This window comes from Drosophila hydei, unplaced genomic scaffold (assembly GCF_003285905.1).
Source record: "Drosophila hydei strain 15085-1641.00,03,60 unplaced genomic scaffold, DhydRS2 tig00000237-arrow-arrow-pilon, whole genome shotgun sequence".
Classification (NCBI taxonomy): Eukaryota; Metazoa; Arthropoda; class Insecta; order Diptera; family Drosophilidae; genus Drosophila; species Drosophila hydei.
In genome coordinates, this window is record NW_022045691.1 from 1,260,934 (window position 1) to 1,281,140 (window position 20,207).

Genomic DNA, 20,207 nt, shown 5'->3' on the forward strand with positions numbered 1-20,207 from the left:
AAATACCTTATCGATATCAAACATTTGTCTGCTTATTTGACATATTTTGCTATCGATATATAATAATATCGACCAATAATTTGCAACACTGCACAATCCAAATACCGTGTATAGTTTGACTGCTTGCATGGAGTTAATAATTGTAAAATCATAGTTGTTGGTTCTGTATTAGTTTGGCGTATATTCAAATAGCAAAATGGCCGCTGGTCCAATTGCTGAACGTAACCAAGGTAAGCCACAGCTGTACATATGCATCTACTTGTTATATTGAAACGTTTTCGTACCCCTCCAAAATAGATGCCACCATTTATGCCGGCGGCCTAGACGACAAAGTTTCGGAGACGTTACTATGGGAGCTGTTCGTTCAAGCCGGTCCAGTTGGTAAGTTGCAACTAATAAGCGGCGTTTGCATTGCCATAACTGTTGTGTCTTACAGTCAACGTGCACATGCCCAAAGATCGGGTCACGCAAATGCATCAGGGTTACGGATTTGTTGAGTTCCTAAGCGAAGAGGACGCTGATTATGCGATCAAAATCATGAATATGATTAAGCTGTATGGCAAACCTATACGAGTCAACAAGGCATCAGCACATCAAAAGAATCTCGACGTTGGCGCCAACATTTTCATTGGCAATCTAGACGTCGAAGTGGATGAGAAGCTACTCTATGATACCTTCTCCGCTTTTGGAGTGATCCTGCAAACCCCAAAGATTATGCGTGATCCAGAGACGGGAAAATCGAAAGGTTTTGCCTTCATCAATTTTGCGAGCTTCGAGGCTAGCGATGCTGCCATGGATGCCATGAATGGACAATATCTATGCAATCGTCCCATCTCGGTTTCATACGCTTTTAAGAAGGATCACAAGGGCGAGCGCCATGGCTCGGCAGCTGAACGTTTGCTGGCCGCACAAAATCCCTCGGCACATGCGGATCGACCACATCAACTGTTCGCAGATGCGCCCGTACAGAATTTGATGCCTGTTATGCCAGGCCAAATGATGCCGCCACCGATGATGGCACCGCCGCCTCCAGTGGTGCCCGTGTCGGCAAATAACATGGGCATGATAGCACCACCGCCGCCGGTGCCGCAGCCTACACCTTTTCCAGCTACCATACCGCCGCCACCGCTGCCGCCCATGGCCGGTGGTCAGCCGCCACTACCTCCCACCATGGGTATACCGCCGCCGCCACGCATGCTCCAGCCACCAAATGCCTGGGCACCACCCGGCATGCCAGCACCGCCGCCGCGTCCACCGCCAACAAATTGGCGTCCGCCGCCCGTGCCCTTCGCACCGGCTCCCTTCTCTCGTCCCTATCAACCGGATGGCTATCAGTACTAGGTCATCCAACTATTGTATAGCCTTAGCCCGTAGTTATACAATTAATTAGACGACCCAATAAAACTGACCACAAATTTTTATAACACCAAACAAAAACTTCTTTTGATCATTGACACGGGAGAGAAAGAGAAAGAGAGATCCATATAAATATTTCGAATACAGAAATATGTTAGTATCCCAGTCTATATAACTTAGCAAATCTGTATATGTAGAGCATTCAAACTTCATATAAACATCTTTCTTATTCTCCACTTCTTTTTCTTGATGGTTTATTTTATTCGTAACATTTTGAATAAAGAACAAACGATTTATCCGATATCCGATATTTAAAAGATCACAGCTAAATGAATCTTGACTGCAGATCAGATCGGATCGAATCATGTTGTACAACATTTATAATATCGATTTACTATATCCATATAGCACATTCAACATATATAGCATTAATAATATAATATATCAATTTTTATATTTTTCTCTTCATTTTTTCTTTTAAATATTGTCACCGAAAAATGTTCACAAGTTTTTTGTTTACTCAAAATATTTGTCCAAAAAGTTACTTCAAAATTATCTTAATACATTTAGTAATAATTAACAATAACGTTTATAAATAAACTGTTTTTCTTTTTCTCTTCTTTTATGTTTTTTTTTTTTTTTTTTTTTTTGGATAATGCAAAAAGCGATGCAAATGCCAAATGCAAAAATTCATGGAACAGCACAAAAACCGATTTCGATTTGGAACAGATGTGTATATACACACGCATATATATATAGCTATCAGATTTACATATATATATGGTGCACATATGTATTTACATTTGCCTTAATTATAATTAAATCAGCATTCGAGAATTTCATTAGTTAACTATAACATGGAATCCAACAGATGCCGCATACATTCAGTATATAGTTATACGTATTTATATATATATATATAGACAAATTTTAGACCGTTGTCTGCACATTCTGCACGGCCTTGGAGAGCTCCACCTTGGAAGGTATTAAATAAAATGCTGGCGTCATCGTCTCGCCGCAAGGACATTGGCAGGCTGCAAAGACAAATATATAGATAGATATAGTCGGTCAGGCCTAAGATTACTGGATATATATATAAGAGTTGTCTTGCCATCCATGCGCAAAGCTATTAAGTATAAGATATAAGCAAAAATAAGTTTAAGACTTGTCCCTGCCATTCGCAGAACTAAACTTGCCAATAATAAGGATGTATGGCTATAAGACGTCTAAATAAGATTGTCTATATAATAGTATAAGAGAAAACTCTCCTATCATCAGCCATCAGCTGGCTAAGTTTGGCCATCAATAAGTATAAGATATACAATAATAAGTATAAGAGTTATCTGTTCTACAATACAATGGATAAGAGTTGACAATTGATATAGGAGCTTATAAGAGTTGTTGCGCCTACCATTCACCCAGCTAAAGTTGCCAATTTTCTGCTCGCATTTGGGACAGTAGAGTCTGCCCTGGGTGTTCAACATGATGCGATGCATCCAGGCGATGGGCTCTACAAATAGTAAACTGCGACAATTGTTGCTGGAGCCAGAGACAGCGGCGGCAGCAGCGGCGGCGGTGACGAGATTCTCGTGACTGGGCGAACCTAGCGACGCTTTGCGTATGCGCTCCGCCAGCTGGTCGAGCAGTCGCGGCTCCGAGCCTGATCCAGTGGTTTCGGTAAGCGTTTGCTGTTGTTCTTGCTCCTGTACCTGGTCCTGTTCCTGTTGATGTGGCATGCCACGAGGTCGATGCTCCAGCACATGAGACTTGGAGGCGAGCACACGTCGACAGCGGCGACAGCGAAAAACAATTGGTTCGGGATTCTCACGTGTGATATCCGGATCGGGACGCACCACACTATGGAAGCTCTGTGGCAAGATTTTAGCCTTGCGCATTTGCTCGCCAGCAAGACGCAAGCGATGCATCTTATAGCGCTGATAGTTGGGATCGATTTTATAGCCCATACGGCGGAAGAGCTTCAGCTGTGCCACAAATCCCGCATTGGGCTGAACAAAGCGGCGCTTGGCCAGCACCAGCTCATATGCTGGCTGATAGTCCAGGCCATGACGTTTCATCATGTAGGCAATCACTGCCGACGAGCTACGACTGACTCCAAAGTAGCTACGGAATGTACATGTATATATATATAAGGTAAAGCAGTCTGTATATCAATATATCTGTTGTCAATACCAATGGACGAGGACATTGTTTTGCTGCTCCAAGGCCCCAGCTATGAACTGCACGCAAGCCTCCAGATGTTGTAAGATATCTTCGCGTGGCATGTCCGAAACTGCAATAATACAAATATATAATCAATGCTTAATAGGGTACATATCTATGTATATAGTATATTTGACTCCCACATACTCTGTACGTATTTGGTTGTTAGGAAACTCGCCTCCACAATATGCTGCGGCAGAGGCACTGAGTCCAGCGTTAATATATGTGTTATTTTAAAGGCTTTGAGCGTCTCCATGTGCGTAGCTGCCGTCAAATTGCCTGCAATATAGATACATATATATATATACGTTCATGTTCATGTTCATACTTATATGCGTATGTATATATGTATATATAACAGATGGTCAGTTAGCTACTGCGGCTTACCCAGAAACAAACCCGTTTCGACTTCATCTATGCTAACGGGTCCGCCATTGAAGTCCTGCCGCGTTAATGTGCCACTGTCCTGTCGTTTGCCACGCGCTGCTGTTGCAGGCTCCATGCTGCACGCTCAAGGGCAGCAGCGGGCTGCAACGACAGTCAACAAAAACGGCAACTGTTGCTCTTAACGGTTGCGAAATTGCGCTCACACTGTTGCAACTGACAGCTGCATGGTAATTGTGGCCGTTTTTTCCTTGTTGATACACTATTTGCTGCTCCTCGTTTAATGGCAGCTCCTCACACGCCGCGCCCGCAGCATTGGAAATGGCATTGCGCTGTTGCTGTCTTCTACTTGTAAAGCACAAAATTTCATGCTGCCCTGATCCGCACTTAACGAGGGCCACCAGATAACGCCAAATTTGTGCGCAACTCTGTTGACTCGCACTGCGCATGACGTCACAAATACAAACATACAACATCCACAGAAATACGATTAATTAATTATTTATAATAATATTCCTTAGAATAGTATTCAAATAGCGTATATTAATTTATAAAAAGATTCTATTGACTAAACAAATAAAGGCTTTATTTGCCATACATGACAGCTATGACGTCATGCTGATAAATGCCGAGCAGAAGACCTGTACAATGCATTACCATGTGCCCTAATTCTAGAATACAATAAAATATCGATAGCCAATTGAAGAGATGCACGATAATAAGTGCTAAAAATTGCTAGTTTTTCAATTAAGCTTGTAAACAGCTAAATTCTTAAGAAACTAGCCGTTAAATGGCTAAAACTTACGGAAATGTAAAAATTATCTTATATTTTAGCTTGCACACATCCGCCTGTTCATTAATAACACAATAATTAATCATGTTTCAAAAAGCTGACTATGTACCATACTATTAAAAAAATAAAGATATGTCAAGCTGATTACTGAAAATCAAGAAAACTGACAAAACAGCAGAATACTGGTTTGACTTACAAAAAAACACAGATCTGACTTCAACAAAGCTATTAGGGGAACACTAATGTGCAATATCGATAACATTCAATGCGCTCACTTTGTGCAATCGATAGACAATGACCAATTATCTCTAATAAATAGACCGCGACGTTGACGGCACCGGCTAACACACAAAACAGATCAAATAGGAAGAAAAATTAACAAAAAATGACTACGCTGCGACCATTCACCTGTGATGACCTCTTCAAATACAATAATGTGTAAGTACACTGTGCGTGTATATATATATATATATATATATATACATGTACAAAGGCACAAATACAGCTAGTCTATTTCAGGAATTTTGATCCGCTCACAGAAACATACGGGCTCTCATTTTACACACAATATTTGGCCAAATGGCCGGAGTACTTTCAACTAGCTGAATCACCCAGTGGACACATAATGGGCTACAGTAAGTACAGATATGTGACTACCATTTTCATATATATATTCAAATGTTCTACAGTTATGGGCAAAGTTGAGGGTCATATGGACAATTGGCATGGACATGTAACGGCTCTAACCGTTTCGCCCGATTACCGCCGATTGGGTCTGGCAGGGCTGCTAATGAACTTTCTAGAGGATATATCCGAGAAGTAGTTATTATATATATATGCATAAACTAGGTCTAAACCATTTCTTGTTCTTGCAGAAAACGCGCATACTTTGTGGATCTTTTTGTGCGTAAAAGCAATAAAGTGGCCATAAATATGTACAAAAATCTAGGCTATATTATATATCGTACCATACTTGAGTATTACTGGGGTGAACAGGACGAGGATGCGTATGGCAAGTGCTTAGAATCTAAATTATTGAACGAGTGAGTGATTGATTGATTGTATTTGACTGGTTACAGATATGCGAAAGGCGCTGTCGCGAGATGTGAATAAGGAATCTGTTATACCATATACGCAACCTGTACGATTGGAAGATATAGATATGAATTGATATCCACCCAATACTGCCCGCATTCGCATTTATGTTTAACTATGATACTGATTCATCATTGCATTTCGCCTACAAATTTTTAGTTCAACAACGGCAACAAAAAAAAAAAGCAAAAAAAATTGTATCTAATCTGGAGTTATAAACCCTACAAATCAATTTGCTAACTCTCAAAAAAAAAAAGAAAAGAAAAGAAAACCCCTAGTTCGAATCACCCAAAATTCCTAGTTGGATTATAACAGATATTGTAATCCATAATTATGTTAATAATACTTCTTATACGCATACATATATATATAATTCTACATGAATTTGTTATCAGTAAATAAGACTTCTTAATGCCGATTACATAACTATCACAAAACGAATGTTCTCACTGAAACTTTAAGGTAAATAATATAGTTTATCCTTTACGAATTGTAGCTAACCTTATATCATATATTATCTATTTGCATATCTGTGTCATTTGTTCTAATCAAATTTAAAAAAGAAAACAATCAATTTTTGCAGGTGACAATGCGTGAGTTGCGCCACCAATTGCGGCAACAAGCTAAATGCGAATAACGGAACATTTTCTCCATCCGTAACAAACAAGGAAGATATTTATTTTTGAGCAATTTTCTATTTCTTTTCCAATTTAAATTTGTAGGTCCAATTTAATAAATTTATAGTTGTCCAGAAGAATGTTTAAATATACATATATATTAGGATTTTATATATATATATATATATATATATATATATATATAGGAAAATATGTGCGTGTGTGTGTAGACTAGTTTTTGAAAAATAAAACAAAAGCCCAATTACAGAAGAAACCAACTTTTTTTCCTTTAGAACACGGCAAAGTCAACTATCTCGCTCTAAAAAATTACCGTTTAGCAAACTCTTTGATTCCCAGGAAAATTTGAATTGAGATTTTCGACTTGTAAGCGCAGCTAATGACAGCACTTATCATAAATATTAAATTCAAGACGAAAATAGTGCAGAAATCGTTATTTTGCCAAGGTCTAAGCAATCAGCTAACTTATTGATGTGAAAATAAAATTACTTTGGAGTTAAACTGTTTTAATTAAAATGGAAATAACGGGTTTTCATAACCGTTTCAAACCTTGTACGTGCCTAAACTCAAATAAGGGAAATTATTTGTTAGTGTTCAGTAGATAAATAAATATCCCTATGCAAAATGCATGTACACGATTGGATGTGTAAGTGGAAATAAATGAGTAAGGTAACGGTTCAACAATTGGAGCTGACATAAGAGGAAGCATAAAAGATGAATGCACGTAAGAAGAGTACTCAATATATTTGTAAATATGTATGCTACTACGAATGAAAAACTATATGAGAAAATATGCATGCATGTAAATACTTATATGTATATATATGCATGTATTACACACACGTAGTACGTAGAGCCATTTGTACTTGGCTCTGTAAGTGGATCTAAACAAATTTCCAAACCCAATATATTCGCCGCTTCGGCCGCAATGCGATGAGCGACGGACAGCAACGTGTGGATTGCCTTCTCTCTTTTTCGCGTGTGTCACGCTCTAGCTGTGTATGTGTATGTGTGAGTGTGTCTGTGTATACTTGTACCAGTATAAATGTGCATGTGTATAAGTATGTGTTTTGTATCTGTTCTTAACATACGAAACAAAAATTCAGCTTGCTTTGTGCTACTGTAGGGTATCTTTGGCGCAATGAAGCAGCCGACCATTTGTCTTCTCATCTAATTGTCATTAAAAATTTTACGGTACGAATATGTGGGCACAATAGAGCCACATTCAGATTCACTGTGAGATTGAGACTCAGTCGTTTAGTTTCATATTCCCATTTCATGCATGTAAAACTCGTTTCAAGTTGAATTTTTGCCAGCAATGTGGCAACGCTGCGCCCCACAGCAACAGCAACTACAACGCCAAACATGACGGATACTGATGTGCCATTGTATGCGTGCAAATGTGTGTGTGTGCGAGAAACCGAACATAGGGTAAAAATAAGCGAACCACAAACAGTCAACAGCTACAGAGCTAAATTGCAGCTGCTATACGCGTCGCCGACGACGACGACGAATAGGGTAAGTAAAAATCAGGCAACAGCAACAACAACAACAACGAATAATGCGGCAAAGCGCAAATGACGCTAAAGCCGAGCCAAAGACGCAGATGGTAAAACGAACGAATGCGAACACGAACGTTACAAAAACAACAACAACGGCATCAGCAACGAACGTACATACAGCGTTGAGCGTATGTATGAATGCAAGCATACGAAGCGATAAACTGCCAGGGGCGTACCGAACGGGGTACAGCGACATTTGTACACATTGATGGATGGTTGGATGAATGTACGAATTGTACATAAATTGCGCACTCATGTCAGAAAGTAATTATTTGTATTTGTTGCCGCTGCTGCTGTTGTTGTTCTCGTGGTTGTTGTTATGGATGAGTACAAATGCGGCAGGCGGCAGTTGGCAGTCGGCAATGGTTGCAACAACCCCTATAAATGGTGGCTGCGACGCCGCTGTTACTGCCGCTTGTAGCGAACAGCAAGCGACAAGCATTGAATACGAATGAACGTTCGAAAGTGGAAACGACGATAAAGCGGTGCGCACACAGTCGTGCGGCAACGAGGGGTGAGCCGCCGCTGCTGCTGCTGCTACTTCTGCTGCTGTTGCTGTTGCTGCCACTGGCCACTGGCAACTGGCAACTGGCAATTGAAAGACACACAACTTCAGTTCCACTCATAGTCATTCGGGGCGAGTCAGAGATAAGGCGCTCCTGCAGTTCGGAGTAGTATTCTAGCGCGCACGCACACAGCTGCATCCTTGTTTGTTTTTTTCTTTCTGTTTTTTGTTTTTTCGTTAAATTTCTTTTTTCGTGCTCGTGCAGCCCCTGCTCATCGACGCCACTGGCATTCAAGGCAGAGGCAGCGACTACTGCTAGCTTTATAGCTGGCTGGCTCTGGCACTGGCTGTTTTGCTGACTGCCTCGCTGTGGACAGAACGAAAGACAGGCGGCAACTAAAGCGGCGGTCGCAAGCGAAATTTGTTTAATATTAAATACAAATACAAATACAAGATTAACAACAACAACAGCAGCAGTAACGACGACGCTCGACGTACTAGAAACAACTATAATAATAAGAATAACATACGTAAAATAAAATAAAAATAACGGCAAATCAAAAAAGAAACGAAGACGACGAATAGCGGCGGTAGCGGAGTACACAGGCTATACGAAACGTTTTTGAAAAACGCCAAAAGGTAAGCACAAGCAGCTGCACTCGCATACGACTACGAATATTCGCGTTCGCGTCCGCATTCGCATTCGCATTTGAAATTCGCAAATCGCATTTGGCTGGCCTCCTCTGGGCAACCCGTGTCTGCGACTTGGACAAACAGCTCTCAAACAGAAACTGCAGCTAAATGATGTTATGTTTTAGTTGTTAGTTGTGAGCAAATACACATATATGTTTTCAATTCGTATAGTGCTTCGTAATATTTCCCATTTTTATTCTCTTTTCCAAAATACAATATATATATGAAAAGAAATTTCGTTGCCCCGTTTCGCCTTAATGGTGGTAGTGTATGTGTGTGTGTGTACTTGTTAGTGTATGTGTGAATCGCTACGAGTATATATATAATATATATATATATATATATGAATGTGTATGTGTGTAAGCGAGTTGTTTGTATGTGTATGAGTGTGTGTGTGTGTGCATGCTTGTGTTTTTGAATGTGTGCGTGCGAAAGACCGACAACGACGTCGACGACGACCAGTAAAAAGAACCCGACTGGCTGTTGGTGTGGACTGCGACTGGTGCGGAGAGTAAAATTCGATTTGCTGTGCCCTGAAAAATTGCAAATTGCAAACGAAATGTGATTATCGGTATTGAAAAATTCTGCTGACAAATTGACATAAAAAAGAAAATAATTAAATAAAAACAAATGATAAACGGACGGTGAATAATTGTAAATTATAAATCGGCAATTATTTAACGGTGCATGCAAACAGCATACGGCAACGCTGTCATTTATTTTTTTTTTCATTTTTCTTGCTGTGGATGTTTTAACTGTAATGCTAATTTCTGTGTAGCTTGTGTTTTCGCGTTGCCTGTTATATACATCTTCTTCTTCTCTATTTTCATGCCAACGTTTCGCCGGCAACAACTATAACAACTACTGTGACGGCTACATCAATAAAAACAACAACAATCACATCAAATGGAAATTGTATCGATAACGATAGTAGCCGTAGGCTAATCGATAGACATACTGAAGAGGCAAATAGAACGTCCCATACAATCTCTAACACAAACACACACATATATATATATATATATATATATATATACATAAACATACACATATACACAGTACATTAGCGTATACAATTCAACATTAATCGATAAACGATCAACAAGAAGAACAACAACAGAAAAATGTCGAACGGCAAGGCGACAGCTTCGTTCTTTGAGAACGGAAGCACCACACAGTTTGAATACTGCTATGAACTGTATCCGCAGGTGCTAAAGATTAAGGCCGAAAAGCGTAGCAAGAAGCCACAAGAGCTAATCCGTTTAGATCAATGGTATCAAAATGAACTGCCCGGTTTGATAAAAGCGCGAGGGAAAGACGCCCATTTGGTATACGACGAACTTGTTCAGGCCATGAAATGGAAACAATCAAGGGGCAAATTTTATCCACAATTATCATATTTGGTCAAGGTGAATACACCACGTGCAGTCATTCAGGAGACAAAGAAGGCCTTTCGCAAGCTACCGAATTTGGAGCAGGCGATCACAGCTTTATCGAACCTCAAAGGTGTCGGCACCACAATGGCATCCGCCTTGCTAACAGCCGCCGCCCCCGATTCAGCCCCGTTTATGGCCGATGAATGCTTGATGGCCATACCAGAGATCGAGGGCATAGATTATACGACCAAGGAGTACCTCAATTTTGTGCAGCACATTCAGGCAACAGTGGAGCGACTTAATGCGGAGGTCGGTGGCGATACGCCGCATTGGTCACCGCATCGCGTTGAACTGGCGCTCTGGGCGCACTATGTGGCCAATGACCTCAGTCCCGAGCTGCTCGATGATATGCCATCACCAGCGGCAGCAGCTAATACAAATGGTAGCCTGAGCAAGGCGAGCAAGGTACTCGATGGCGAGGACACCAACGATGGCGTCGCTGTCGATGTGGATGAGGATGAGAGCCTCGGTGCAGGTGAGATCAATGATCTAGAGAAGACAACCTAGAGCTGTATAAGTGTAAAGTATATATATATTGATCAATCGCTAATCTACATTGATTTGAAACTTGGCTTAGCGACAAAATCGTTTTCGTGCAGGCTATACATCGGCTTACTATATACAGTGTATAGATGTATAGATATAAGACAGATCGATATATATATATATATATATATATATATATTTATATATATATATATATATTATATATTATATAAATATTCACATATTATCTGTATTAATGACTTCATCTTTTTCTCAATCGAAATCCAGGTGGTCGGAATACGGCAACAGAATCGGAGACAGAGAATGAGAATACCAATCCGATATCGTTGACGCCGCTTGGCAATTCGAGTGGTGGCGTTGGCGGCGGCAAGAGCAACAATAACAGCAACAGCAACAATAACAACAATAGCAACAACAACAACACTGCCGCCTTGCAGGATGGCGACTCGAACTTTGTATCGAATGATTCCACCTCACAGGAGCCGAACATTGATGACAACACCACACAGACAACGGCCACCACATCGACAGAAGATGGTGAGCCGATGGGCGTGGCAACGCCACTTGCCTCTGACTCGGAAAGCAATCTCGAGGCGCCGCTCAAGAGTCGATTGGCAGCGGTTGGAGTTTGTGTTGGCACAGGAGCAGGAGCTGTAACTGGATCAGGAGCTGGAGCAGCTGTTGCCCAATCGCACAACAACAGCAAGCAGATTAATAACAATGGACAAAGCGCTGCACAACCAGCAGCAGCGGCAGTTGCAGTAGCAGAACAATTGGGAGGAGCAGTAGCAGCTGCAGCAGTAGCAGCTACTGCAACAGCAGCCAATGGTAATGGCAATGGCGTTCTCTCGCTTGGTGGTAGTGCGTCGGTTGCGACGAATCAAGTTGATGACGATGATGAGGAGGAAGAGGATGAGGATGAGGAAGAGGACGAGGAGGATGATGATGATGAGGTGGACGATGAGCTAGAGGCTGATGAGAGTAACAGCAACGGCAGCAGCAATTTGCGGGCCAGCAAGTTGCAGCATTTAGCTGCAGCTGCAGCTGCGGCGACAGAAGCGACAACGCTAACAGCGCCATCTATTGGACAGAAGCGTACGGCGCTGCATTGCGAATTGGAGGCAAATGCTGCTGCAACTGCAACTACGGCGGTGGCTGCTGGTGAGAAATCGCCCGAGTTAAAAAAGCTGCGTAGCGACTGAGCTGAATGCAGCGCAGCGCCGCAGCCGTCGCTAAGAAGCACCGTTAGGCCGCGTATATCTGGTGGAAAGACATATGTATGTAGTGCAGTTGAGTCGACATTTGAGAGCAACATTACCTACACTTTGCCACAACAACATTCAAGAAATTTTACTATTAAGCAAAACTAATTATACATATAATATATAATATATATATACAACAAAGAAAAAGAACACACACATACATACACACACATATAACAAAAACCAGCACACACACACACATACACACACAACGAGAACATAAAAGGAGATCGAGAAGCAGCACAGCAGCAGCACTTAACACAACATAGGCTTAACAGGCAAAAATATAAAATGAGAAGAACAAGGAGAAGATCCCATAACAGAGAGAACATAACACACCACACCACACTCACTCACATTAAATAGGAACATAGTGCGGGCGCGTATTAAATGAAGTTTAAGTTCAACTCGAGGATAAAAGCAAGTAATGTTGGATTATGATATGATATGATGATGATGATGATGTTGATGATGATGATGATGGTAATTGATATAAAGAGTAATAGCCATACGGAGTCCCCAATTGCAGCAGCGATTAACATTATATATGTGAAGTGAAAACGATAAGCAAATACATAGTAACTATTAAATCAGATACAAATTGATATTTTTACACAGTCAAATGAAACCAACATTTAAATATTAAACGAAAAAACAAAAGATAAAAATTTACAAATGCCGCAGTTGCCCACTACATACAAGAAACGGAAGAAAAAAACAATAATTATAATAAAAAGTAATTTATATAAGTATTTAAAATTAACAATAAATCAAAAAAAACTTGTCGCATAAAACTCAACACATCGTCCCCGATTGATCGCAGCCTTCCTTGACCCCCACAACACATACACGCGCCCCATCTCTCTTTCTCTCGCACCCAACCACCCATCCATACACGCTCGCTAAAACTCACCATCCTTATGCACAAGCATACATCTCCACATACACATACACACACCCACACAAACATATACATCCGCATCCCACTCCAAACAGACGACGCCGCTGTCGACGTCGACTAAGCAAAAACAAAAACAAGAAAAAAATACAAAAACTCATTTAAAACAATGCGAAATTTTTGTGGTCGTATTTGTAATAATATAATTTTTAATTTATGTGTACAACTTACTTTTTTTTTAATACTATATATAATACTGAATTTTTTATAATTTATACGATAATATTTTTTCATTTGATTTAAAAAAAAAAACATACATTTAAATTCATTTTGGCATCGATCTACTTTTATCTGTGGGGCTGAAACATCATAATACGATACTTTTTTCAGCTTCTGCTACTTCGAATTGGTATCGGAAGCGAATCAGTTGTCAGAACACCATCTCTCAAAATTATAATAATTTTAATTGATAGAGCATAAGTTGAAAATAAATTGTGAAAAATATTATCAGTACAACCGAGCCAGATGCAAACCAATGAAACCTCCTTAAAGTACCTGTCGAATCAATTTCTCAATTTTTATAGTTACAAATTGCGAACATTTGCAAATACTTTTTGAATATTGTACACAAGCGCGTTAAAAAGCTTGATATCGACGAGCCGCCACAAATAAGCGGTTATTGTTTGCTGCTGAGATGTAAGCAACTTACTGCGAGTATTGTGTTCTTATAAGAAAAAGAACAAACACCCGGCATAATTTGAAATATTGTAAAATTCTGCGATAATAAAGCAAATACAAGTCGTGCTGCATTAATCGAGTATTTTTGCGCATCCTTGGAATATGCTACAAAAAATACTGCTCTAAACATATCGATAGTAAATAAGTGCGGTTTTTAAAATATCGCTTAAGAATAAGAATATCGATACGCCTACAACATCCCTATTTTTAGTATTTTGTTATTTATTTATTAAAATAAGAAAAAAAATAGAAAAAAGAAACCTGTGTCATCTGTGTGCTGTTGCGCTGTGCCGCACAATGTTTAGCAGATGTCATAATTGCAGCTAAACGCTGTGAATATGCGACAAAAACGGCAAAAACACGATCCAATACAACGTTAACTAGCTGCCGTGCACACAACATACATACACCTAAATATATACATAAACACGCACTCACACACATAAAAACCTTTGGACGCCACGGATTAGCAGCAGGCGAGCGGGACGGAATAACAGAGATTAGAGTGTGGATACGGCGCCATGCTCCTGGTGCGTCAGCTGTTTGGCTCATCATCCAATTCGTGGGTGCGCGCCCTCATCATCTTTGTGCTCGCCTGGGCGGTGCTCGTCTATGTGTTTGTGCTCAAGCTAACCAGCAACCAATCCCAGAATCAAAGCCATCAAACAATATCTGCCAACGACAATGAGTACAATGCACGGCGCATTAATCAGGCGCTGCAGCTACTGGAGCACACGGAGCGACGCAACGAGGAGCTAAAGCTGCTCATCGATGAGCTGATGAGGTATGTGCCATCAACATCATCAACATCATCATCGGCATTATTAGCATCAACATCATCAGCAACAAGCCACAAGTAGAACTTAAGCTGGAATTCTCGCCCACAGCCTCCACCCGCACTCAACCCATCTAATCCGCTTAAAGAGCGGCCAATTAATGCGACCTTTCATATGTAAAGTGAGCAAATGATATTTTGATTCGGCTAGCCGAATAGTGAATACCCTTGCAGACATTGCTGATAATTCCAACATATATAAATATTTCTATATATAGATTCAATCTATGACATTTGCTCAATAGTGTATATATACCAAGTACTCCTGCTATCTGTTATATAATAGATGACGTTGTCTATATGCTCGCTGCAAGGGTAGCCCATGAATGCTCGGTCACGCTTGCATACGCAGGCATTGACGAATGACGAATCACCACGCACAACCTGTGCCTCTCCTCCCCCCCTCTCTCTCTCTCTCTCTATCTATCTGTGTGTGTGTGTGTATTTGTGTGTTGTTATCTTCAGTTGTTGTTGTTCTTACAGCGAACAGCTGGATAAGCAGAGCGCCATGAAGCTAATCCAAAGGCTGGAAAATGATTCGCACAATGCAAAGCAATCAATGGGTGATGATACGCTCTTCGAGGTGATTGCAGCAGATGCCGCTGGATTGGATCAGCAGCAGCAGCAGCAACAGCTGGGGCTGGGAGTAGATGCTGTCGCCCAGCTGCCTGGTCAGCCGGGCGTTGAGCCCAGCTTGGAGTACGAGTTGACGCGGCGACGCATCCACACGAACATTGCCGAAATTTGGAGCTACTTCAGCAGCGAGCTGGGCAAACTGCGCAAAGTGGTCGGCCCGGGCAATGCGGAGCTAGAGGAGTCCATACAGCAGGTGCTGCTGCAGGGCGCCGACCACAAGCGCTCGCTGCTGAGCGACATGGAGCAGCTGCGACGCGTCGACGGCTACGAAGCCTGGCGCCAACAGGAGGCCAATGAGCTGAGCGATCTGGTGCAGCGGCGACTCCATCATCTCCAAAATCCCAGCGATTGCCAAAACGCTCGCAAACTCGTCTGCAAGCTGAACAAGGTTCAAGCGACAACTATTCTATCTATAAGAAATGAAGTTCCTCCATCTACTTCCTTCTACTCACTCCTATGCACACTCCTTATCATTTGTTCCCTTCTCTCAGTATCATCGATCATTTCTCTTTTGTTCAGTTCGGTTTTTATATATGTACTAATTGCATGTTTTGTCATTTCTTGTCATTTCGTATGCCTATAAGTATCCATACTGTACAGAGAGAGAGCATAGTTCTCTCTAGAGAGAGCGGGAACTCTTTCGTTTACTTCTTTGCTTCAAGTTCTTTCTGTAACTATGCATGTTATCCATATTTGTTAATTATTCCTAGAACTGTCTTTTTCCCCCTCTCTCGCTGTCTTTCTCCTGCAGTCAATTGCTCTTTACTACTTCTCTTTTGTGTTGCATTCGTAAACGTTACACCAATTCCAATTTCCTTTCTGTTCCTCTTCTGCTCTCTCCCCATCCTTAATTTCGGCTCAAAACTTTCATTTTCCCTTCAATTATTTGGCTCTTTTTGTCCTTCTCTTTATTCTAACATTTCTGCACTCAATTAACCTGCCCAAAAAATGTGATTTAGATAACTTTTATTCCTTGTTACCCAAAGTTTCATTTACTTTCCTGCTTTTCAGCTTCTTTGCTTAACTTTGTTGCTTTCGTAAACGTTACACTGGCTGCTCTTAGCAAAGTTTAGCTATTGCTAAGTTTCATTCCATTTCGTTCCATTGCAGGGCTGTGGCTATGGCTGCCAGCTGCATCATGTGGTCTACTGTTTCATCGTGGCCTACGCCACGGAGCGAACGCTGATACTGAAGTCACGCGGCTGGCGCTATCACAAGGGTGGCTGGGAGGAGGTGTTCCGTCCGGTGTCCGATAGCTGCCAGGATGCGGGCACAGCGTATGCCTATAACTGGCCGGGCAAGCCCAATACTCAGGTGCTGGTGCTGCCGATCATTGATTCGCTGATGCCACGTCCACCTTACCTGCCGCTCGCTGTGCCGGAGGACCTGGCGCCGCGTCTGAAGCGCTTGCACGGCGATCCCATCGTCTGGTGGGTGGGACAGTTTCTCAAGTATCTGCTGCGTCCGCAACCGGACACGCGCGACTTCCTCGACTCCGGCATGCGCAAGCTGGGCTGGGAGCGTCCTATTGTGGGGTAGGCAGTGACATCACCTATCCATTAGCTATTTGCTCCAATCTCTATCTATATCTCGATCTCTGTATCTGCTTGCAGCGTTCATGTGCGTCGCACGGACAAGGTGGGCACCGAGGCGGCCTTCCATGACATCGATGAGTATATGACGCATGTGGAGGACTATTATCGCACGCTCGAGATCAACGGCAGCAGCGTGGTGCGTCGCATCTTCCTAGCCTCCGACGATGCGCGCGTCATTGTGGAGGCTCGCAAAAAGTATCCGCAGTATCAGATCGTTGGCGACCCGGAGGTGGCGCGCATGGCTGCCGTTTCCACACGGTATACGGACACCGCCCTGAATGGCATCATCCTGGACATCCATCTGCTGTCCATGTCCGACTATTTGGTGTGCACATTCTCGTCGCAGGTCTGCCGTGTGGCATACGAGATAATGCAAACGATGTATCCGGATGCGGCGTACCGCTTCAAATCGCTGGACGATATCTACTATTACGGCGGACAGAATCCGCATAATCGACGCGCAGTCATTCCGCATAAGCCGCGCTCGCACGAGGATCTGCAAATGAAAGTGGGAGATCTCGTTTCTGTTGCGGGCAATCATTGGGATGGCAATTCCAAGGGCAAGAATACGCGCACCAATCAGGGCGGACTCTTTCCCTCCTTCAAGGTGGTCGACAAGGTCGAAACGGCAAAGCTGCCAGTCTATGCGGGTGTCTAAAGTCCGTTCCGGAAACACAGTTCCGTCTCCCGGATACTCAGCACCTTAACCGTAACCTTAATCTTCTCTTCTGCTGAATCTCAATTGTCAAACTCTGCTCCGCATTCCAAGTGTTTGTGTATCTTAAATTCTGGTGCAAAACGTCAAAAGCGAACAAAAACGAAACTAAAAAACTCAAATTCTCCAAATACTCGAATCTTGTTTGTGTTTGGAATGTGGAATCGGTCAATGTTCTACACGATTCCGTTTGTTGCACTAATTCTATGCATTTTCCTAAGCCGAAGAAGTTAGAAAAAAAAACAAAAATCAAATGTTGACAACATAAAGAATATACATATAGAGAAATATATGTCTATACATATATATATATATATATATATATATACGTATGTATATAGCGCATAATATAATATATAAATATATATATGCATTTATATGTGTATATATAGTATATTTAAGCATGCATGTAGGGTTCAAATACGCGCAATATAGTTTATCCTTGTAACATAGACGAAACTCACACAAATAAATTATAGTCAAGTTTTAATTTGCAATTTGCAGTTGAATTTATTTGGGGGAGGATCGGAAACGAATGGAATGTCATATCAAATGTACCAAAGCTGTTACGCTGGTACATTTGGCTACCAAATGGTACATTCCATGCTCAAGTAAGGCAAGAGTACAATTCAATCGATGACGATAAATAATTTGTTTTCATTTGAAAAAAGGAATTTTCTTATATACGCTTGCTTTGGTTGCTGTACCAAATGGCGATGTTGTACCATAACAGAAAGCCTCAAATACACAAATGGTAACTCCATTTTGGTCTTTGGTACATTTGCTGTTAGTTTTCGGTACCAAAAGGCAATGGTATACCATAACCAATGCCGTTAAATGACTGCTCATGTACACAGATGGTACCTCAATTGCCTTTGGTACATTTGCTGTTAGTTTTCGGTACCAAATGACAGCAGCAGTGCTGTGAATGTCAATGTCAATGACTGAGCCGGTCGACATTGGCTTCGATATGCATACATACAAATACATGCAGGCAGTCAGCCAGACAGACAGACAGACACACACACACAAACGCACGCGCCCGCAGGTACACAAAAGGCAAAATGTAACGTACTCCTCGATTGCTATTTTGAACTTTGTTTGTTTTGAAGCTCAGGTTCAAGATCCCAACCGGTGAAAGTGCACGGGCGGGCTGGTTGGCAGGCAGGCTGCTGCTGCTGATGATGATTTGTGTGCGAAACGCTGACTCAGAAACGAATTTTATAGCAAGCCACAGGAATGCTACGTTATAAACAAGAAATAACCAACGAAAATTCCCAAAAAATTAAAAGCAAAACAGGCGCCAATTGACAGAGCGAAATGAAAAACGTGATAAGCGCTCGCACAAAAAAATGTATATATAAATAAAAACATATATATATTTATATATATAGTATATAAATTAAAGCACCTCACAAAATTATTTATCTGCGTAATATAATTAAGTACTCAATGAACCGCAGGGAAGTCGCCGCAGCAGCAACAACAACAGCAAAAAGTTACCAAACAGGCAGCTGCCGTTAAACCAGCATGGGCGCGAAAAGGAGCGGTGTATGGCGAGAGCTATGCGTTGGAGAAGGTCAACTTGGTTGAGCCTCAGCTGAGCCTCAGCTGACGGCGCTCGATAAGCCCGTCATACGGACTTTGGCTTTGATAACAGGCAACGATTCTGTATATAAAACATTGGCGCTGCCTTCCAATCATCAACACTTGCGGACTTACATCCCAATCAGCAACAGCAAACGGCAGCATCCAGCTTTCAGCGTATTTCCAGTCAAATACCCATACAAGAATATTCAACATGTCGCAATTCAGTTTTATCGCTCTGATCGCCTGCGCCGTCTTCTATGTTCTGCATAGCCACAGCGCCACAGCGGTGGTCGTTGGCAAGGCGGACTACAAAAATATTAGTGAGTATAAGAGTGCGAAAGAGACAGATGGAGTTATACACATATCAATGTATATCCTTTGCTTCACTCTAGATTTTCCCGGCAAGTGTGTGCTGAACGCCAATTCGATTATGTCGCCCGGAGAAAGTGGCAAGGCGCCCAATCATCCGTGCGCCAGCATCACCTGCCTCGAAGACGGCACTGTTGAATTTCGCACCTGCCGAGCAGTGGCGCCACCAAAGGGATGCAAGCAGCGCGACTTTGTAAACACCAATCGTGATTTTCCCGCTTGCTGCGAGCGCAGCTACGAATGCAAACCGACAATCTAAATGCTATCATTATCGATAACCTTTTATTGTTGCCTTTTTTAATCTTGTATTTTCGTTTTTTTTTCGTTGGTTTTTATTAATTTTGTATACTACAACATAACAATTAAAATGTAAACGCTTA

At 41.7% G+C, this 20,207-nt stretch overlaps 6 protein-coding genes across 8 annotated transcripts; 5 read left to right on the top strand and 1 right to left on the bottom strand.

The window, feature by feature from the left end:
- The first annotated feature begins 71 nt into the window (after positions 1–71).
- Positions 72–1,426, top strand: LOC111605141 (splicing factor 3B subunit 4). The gene is made up of 3 exons (XM_023323521.2): positions 72–230; positions 298–381; positions 437–1,426. Exons 1-3 carry the CDS (start codon positions 197–199, stop codon positions 1,339–1,341), a joined length of 1,023 nt encoding a protein of 340 aa, XP_023179289.1. The 5' UTR covers positions 72–196; the 3' UTR covers positions 1,342–1,426.
- A 719-nt stretch (positions 1,427–2,145) lies between these two features.
- Positions 2,146–4,420, bottom strand: LOC111605123 (dual specificity protein phosphatase MPK-4). The gene is made up of 5 exons (XM_023323479.2): positions 3,964–4,420; positions 3,724–3,855; positions 3,547–3,646; positions 2,768–3,477; positions 2,146–2,390 (listed from the first exon to the last, which is right to left on the bottom strand). The coding sequence occupies exons 1-5, from the start codon at positions 4,076–4,078 to the stop codon at positions 2,287–2,289; spliced, it is 1,161 nt and encodes a 386-aa protein (XP_023179247.2). The 5' UTR covers positions 4,079–4,420; the 3' UTR covers positions 2,146–2,286.
- Positions 4,421–4,910: 490 nt separating this feature from the next.
- LOC111605124 (N-alpha-acetyltransferase 20) lies at positions 4,911–6,033 on the top strand. The gene is made up of 5 exons (XM_023323480.2): positions 4,911–5,191; positions 5,273–5,388; positions 5,443–5,572; positions 5,629–5,765; positions 5,833–6,033. Exons 1-5 carry the CDS (start codon positions 5,139–5,141, stop codon positions 5,922–5,924), a joined length of 528 nt encoding a protein of 175 aa, XP_023179248.1. The 5' UTR covers positions 4,911–5,138; the 3' UTR covers positions 5,925–6,033.
- A 2,846-nt stretch (positions 6,034–8,879) lies between these two features.
- On the top strand, positions 8,880–13,506 carry LOC111605114 (protein suppressor 2 of zeste). 3 transcript variants are annotated; one of them, XM_023323464.2, is made up of 3 exons: positions 8,880–9,189; positions 10,175–11,154; positions 11,454–13,506. In XM_023323464.2, exons 2-3 carry the CDS (start codon positions 10,368–10,370, stop codon positions 12,386–12,388), a joined length of 1,722 nt encoding a protein of 573 aa, XP_023179232.2. In that variant the 5' UTR covers positions 8,880–9,189; positions 10,175–10,367; the 3' UTR covers positions 12,389–13,506. The 3 variants fall into 3 exon arrangements, with proteins under 3 accessions (XP_023179232.2, XP_023179234.2, XP_023179233.2); XM_023323466.2 differs by having other exon boundaries at positions 10,178–11,154; XM_023323465.2 differs by lacking the exon at positions 8,880–9,189 and adding an exon at positions 9,214–9,370.
- Positions 13,507–14,255: 749 nt separating this feature from the next.
- Positions 14,256–18,147, top strand: LOC111605113 (alpha-(1,6)-fucosyltransferase). The gene is made up of 4 exons (XM_023323462.2): positions 14,256–14,871; positions 15,406–15,946; positions 16,669–17,093; positions 17,172–18,147. Exons 1-4 carry the CDS (start codon positions 14,609–14,611, stop codon positions 17,809–17,811), a joined length of 1,869 nt encoding a protein of 622 aa, XP_023179230.2. The 5' UTR covers positions 14,256–14,608; the 3' UTR covers positions 17,812–18,147.
- A 1,263-nt stretch (positions 18,148–19,410) lies between these two features.
- Positions 19,411–20,101, top strand: LOC111605145. Its single transcript, XM_023323526.2, has 2 exons — positions 19,411–19,778; positions 19,851–20,101. The coding sequence occupies exons 1-2, from the start codon at positions 19,670–19,672 to the stop codon at positions 20,084–20,086; spliced, it is 345 nt and encodes a 114-aa protein (XP_023179294.1). The 5' UTR covers positions 19,411–19,669; the 3' UTR covers positions 20,087–20,101.
- Positions 20,102–20,207: the final 106 nt, after the last annotated feature.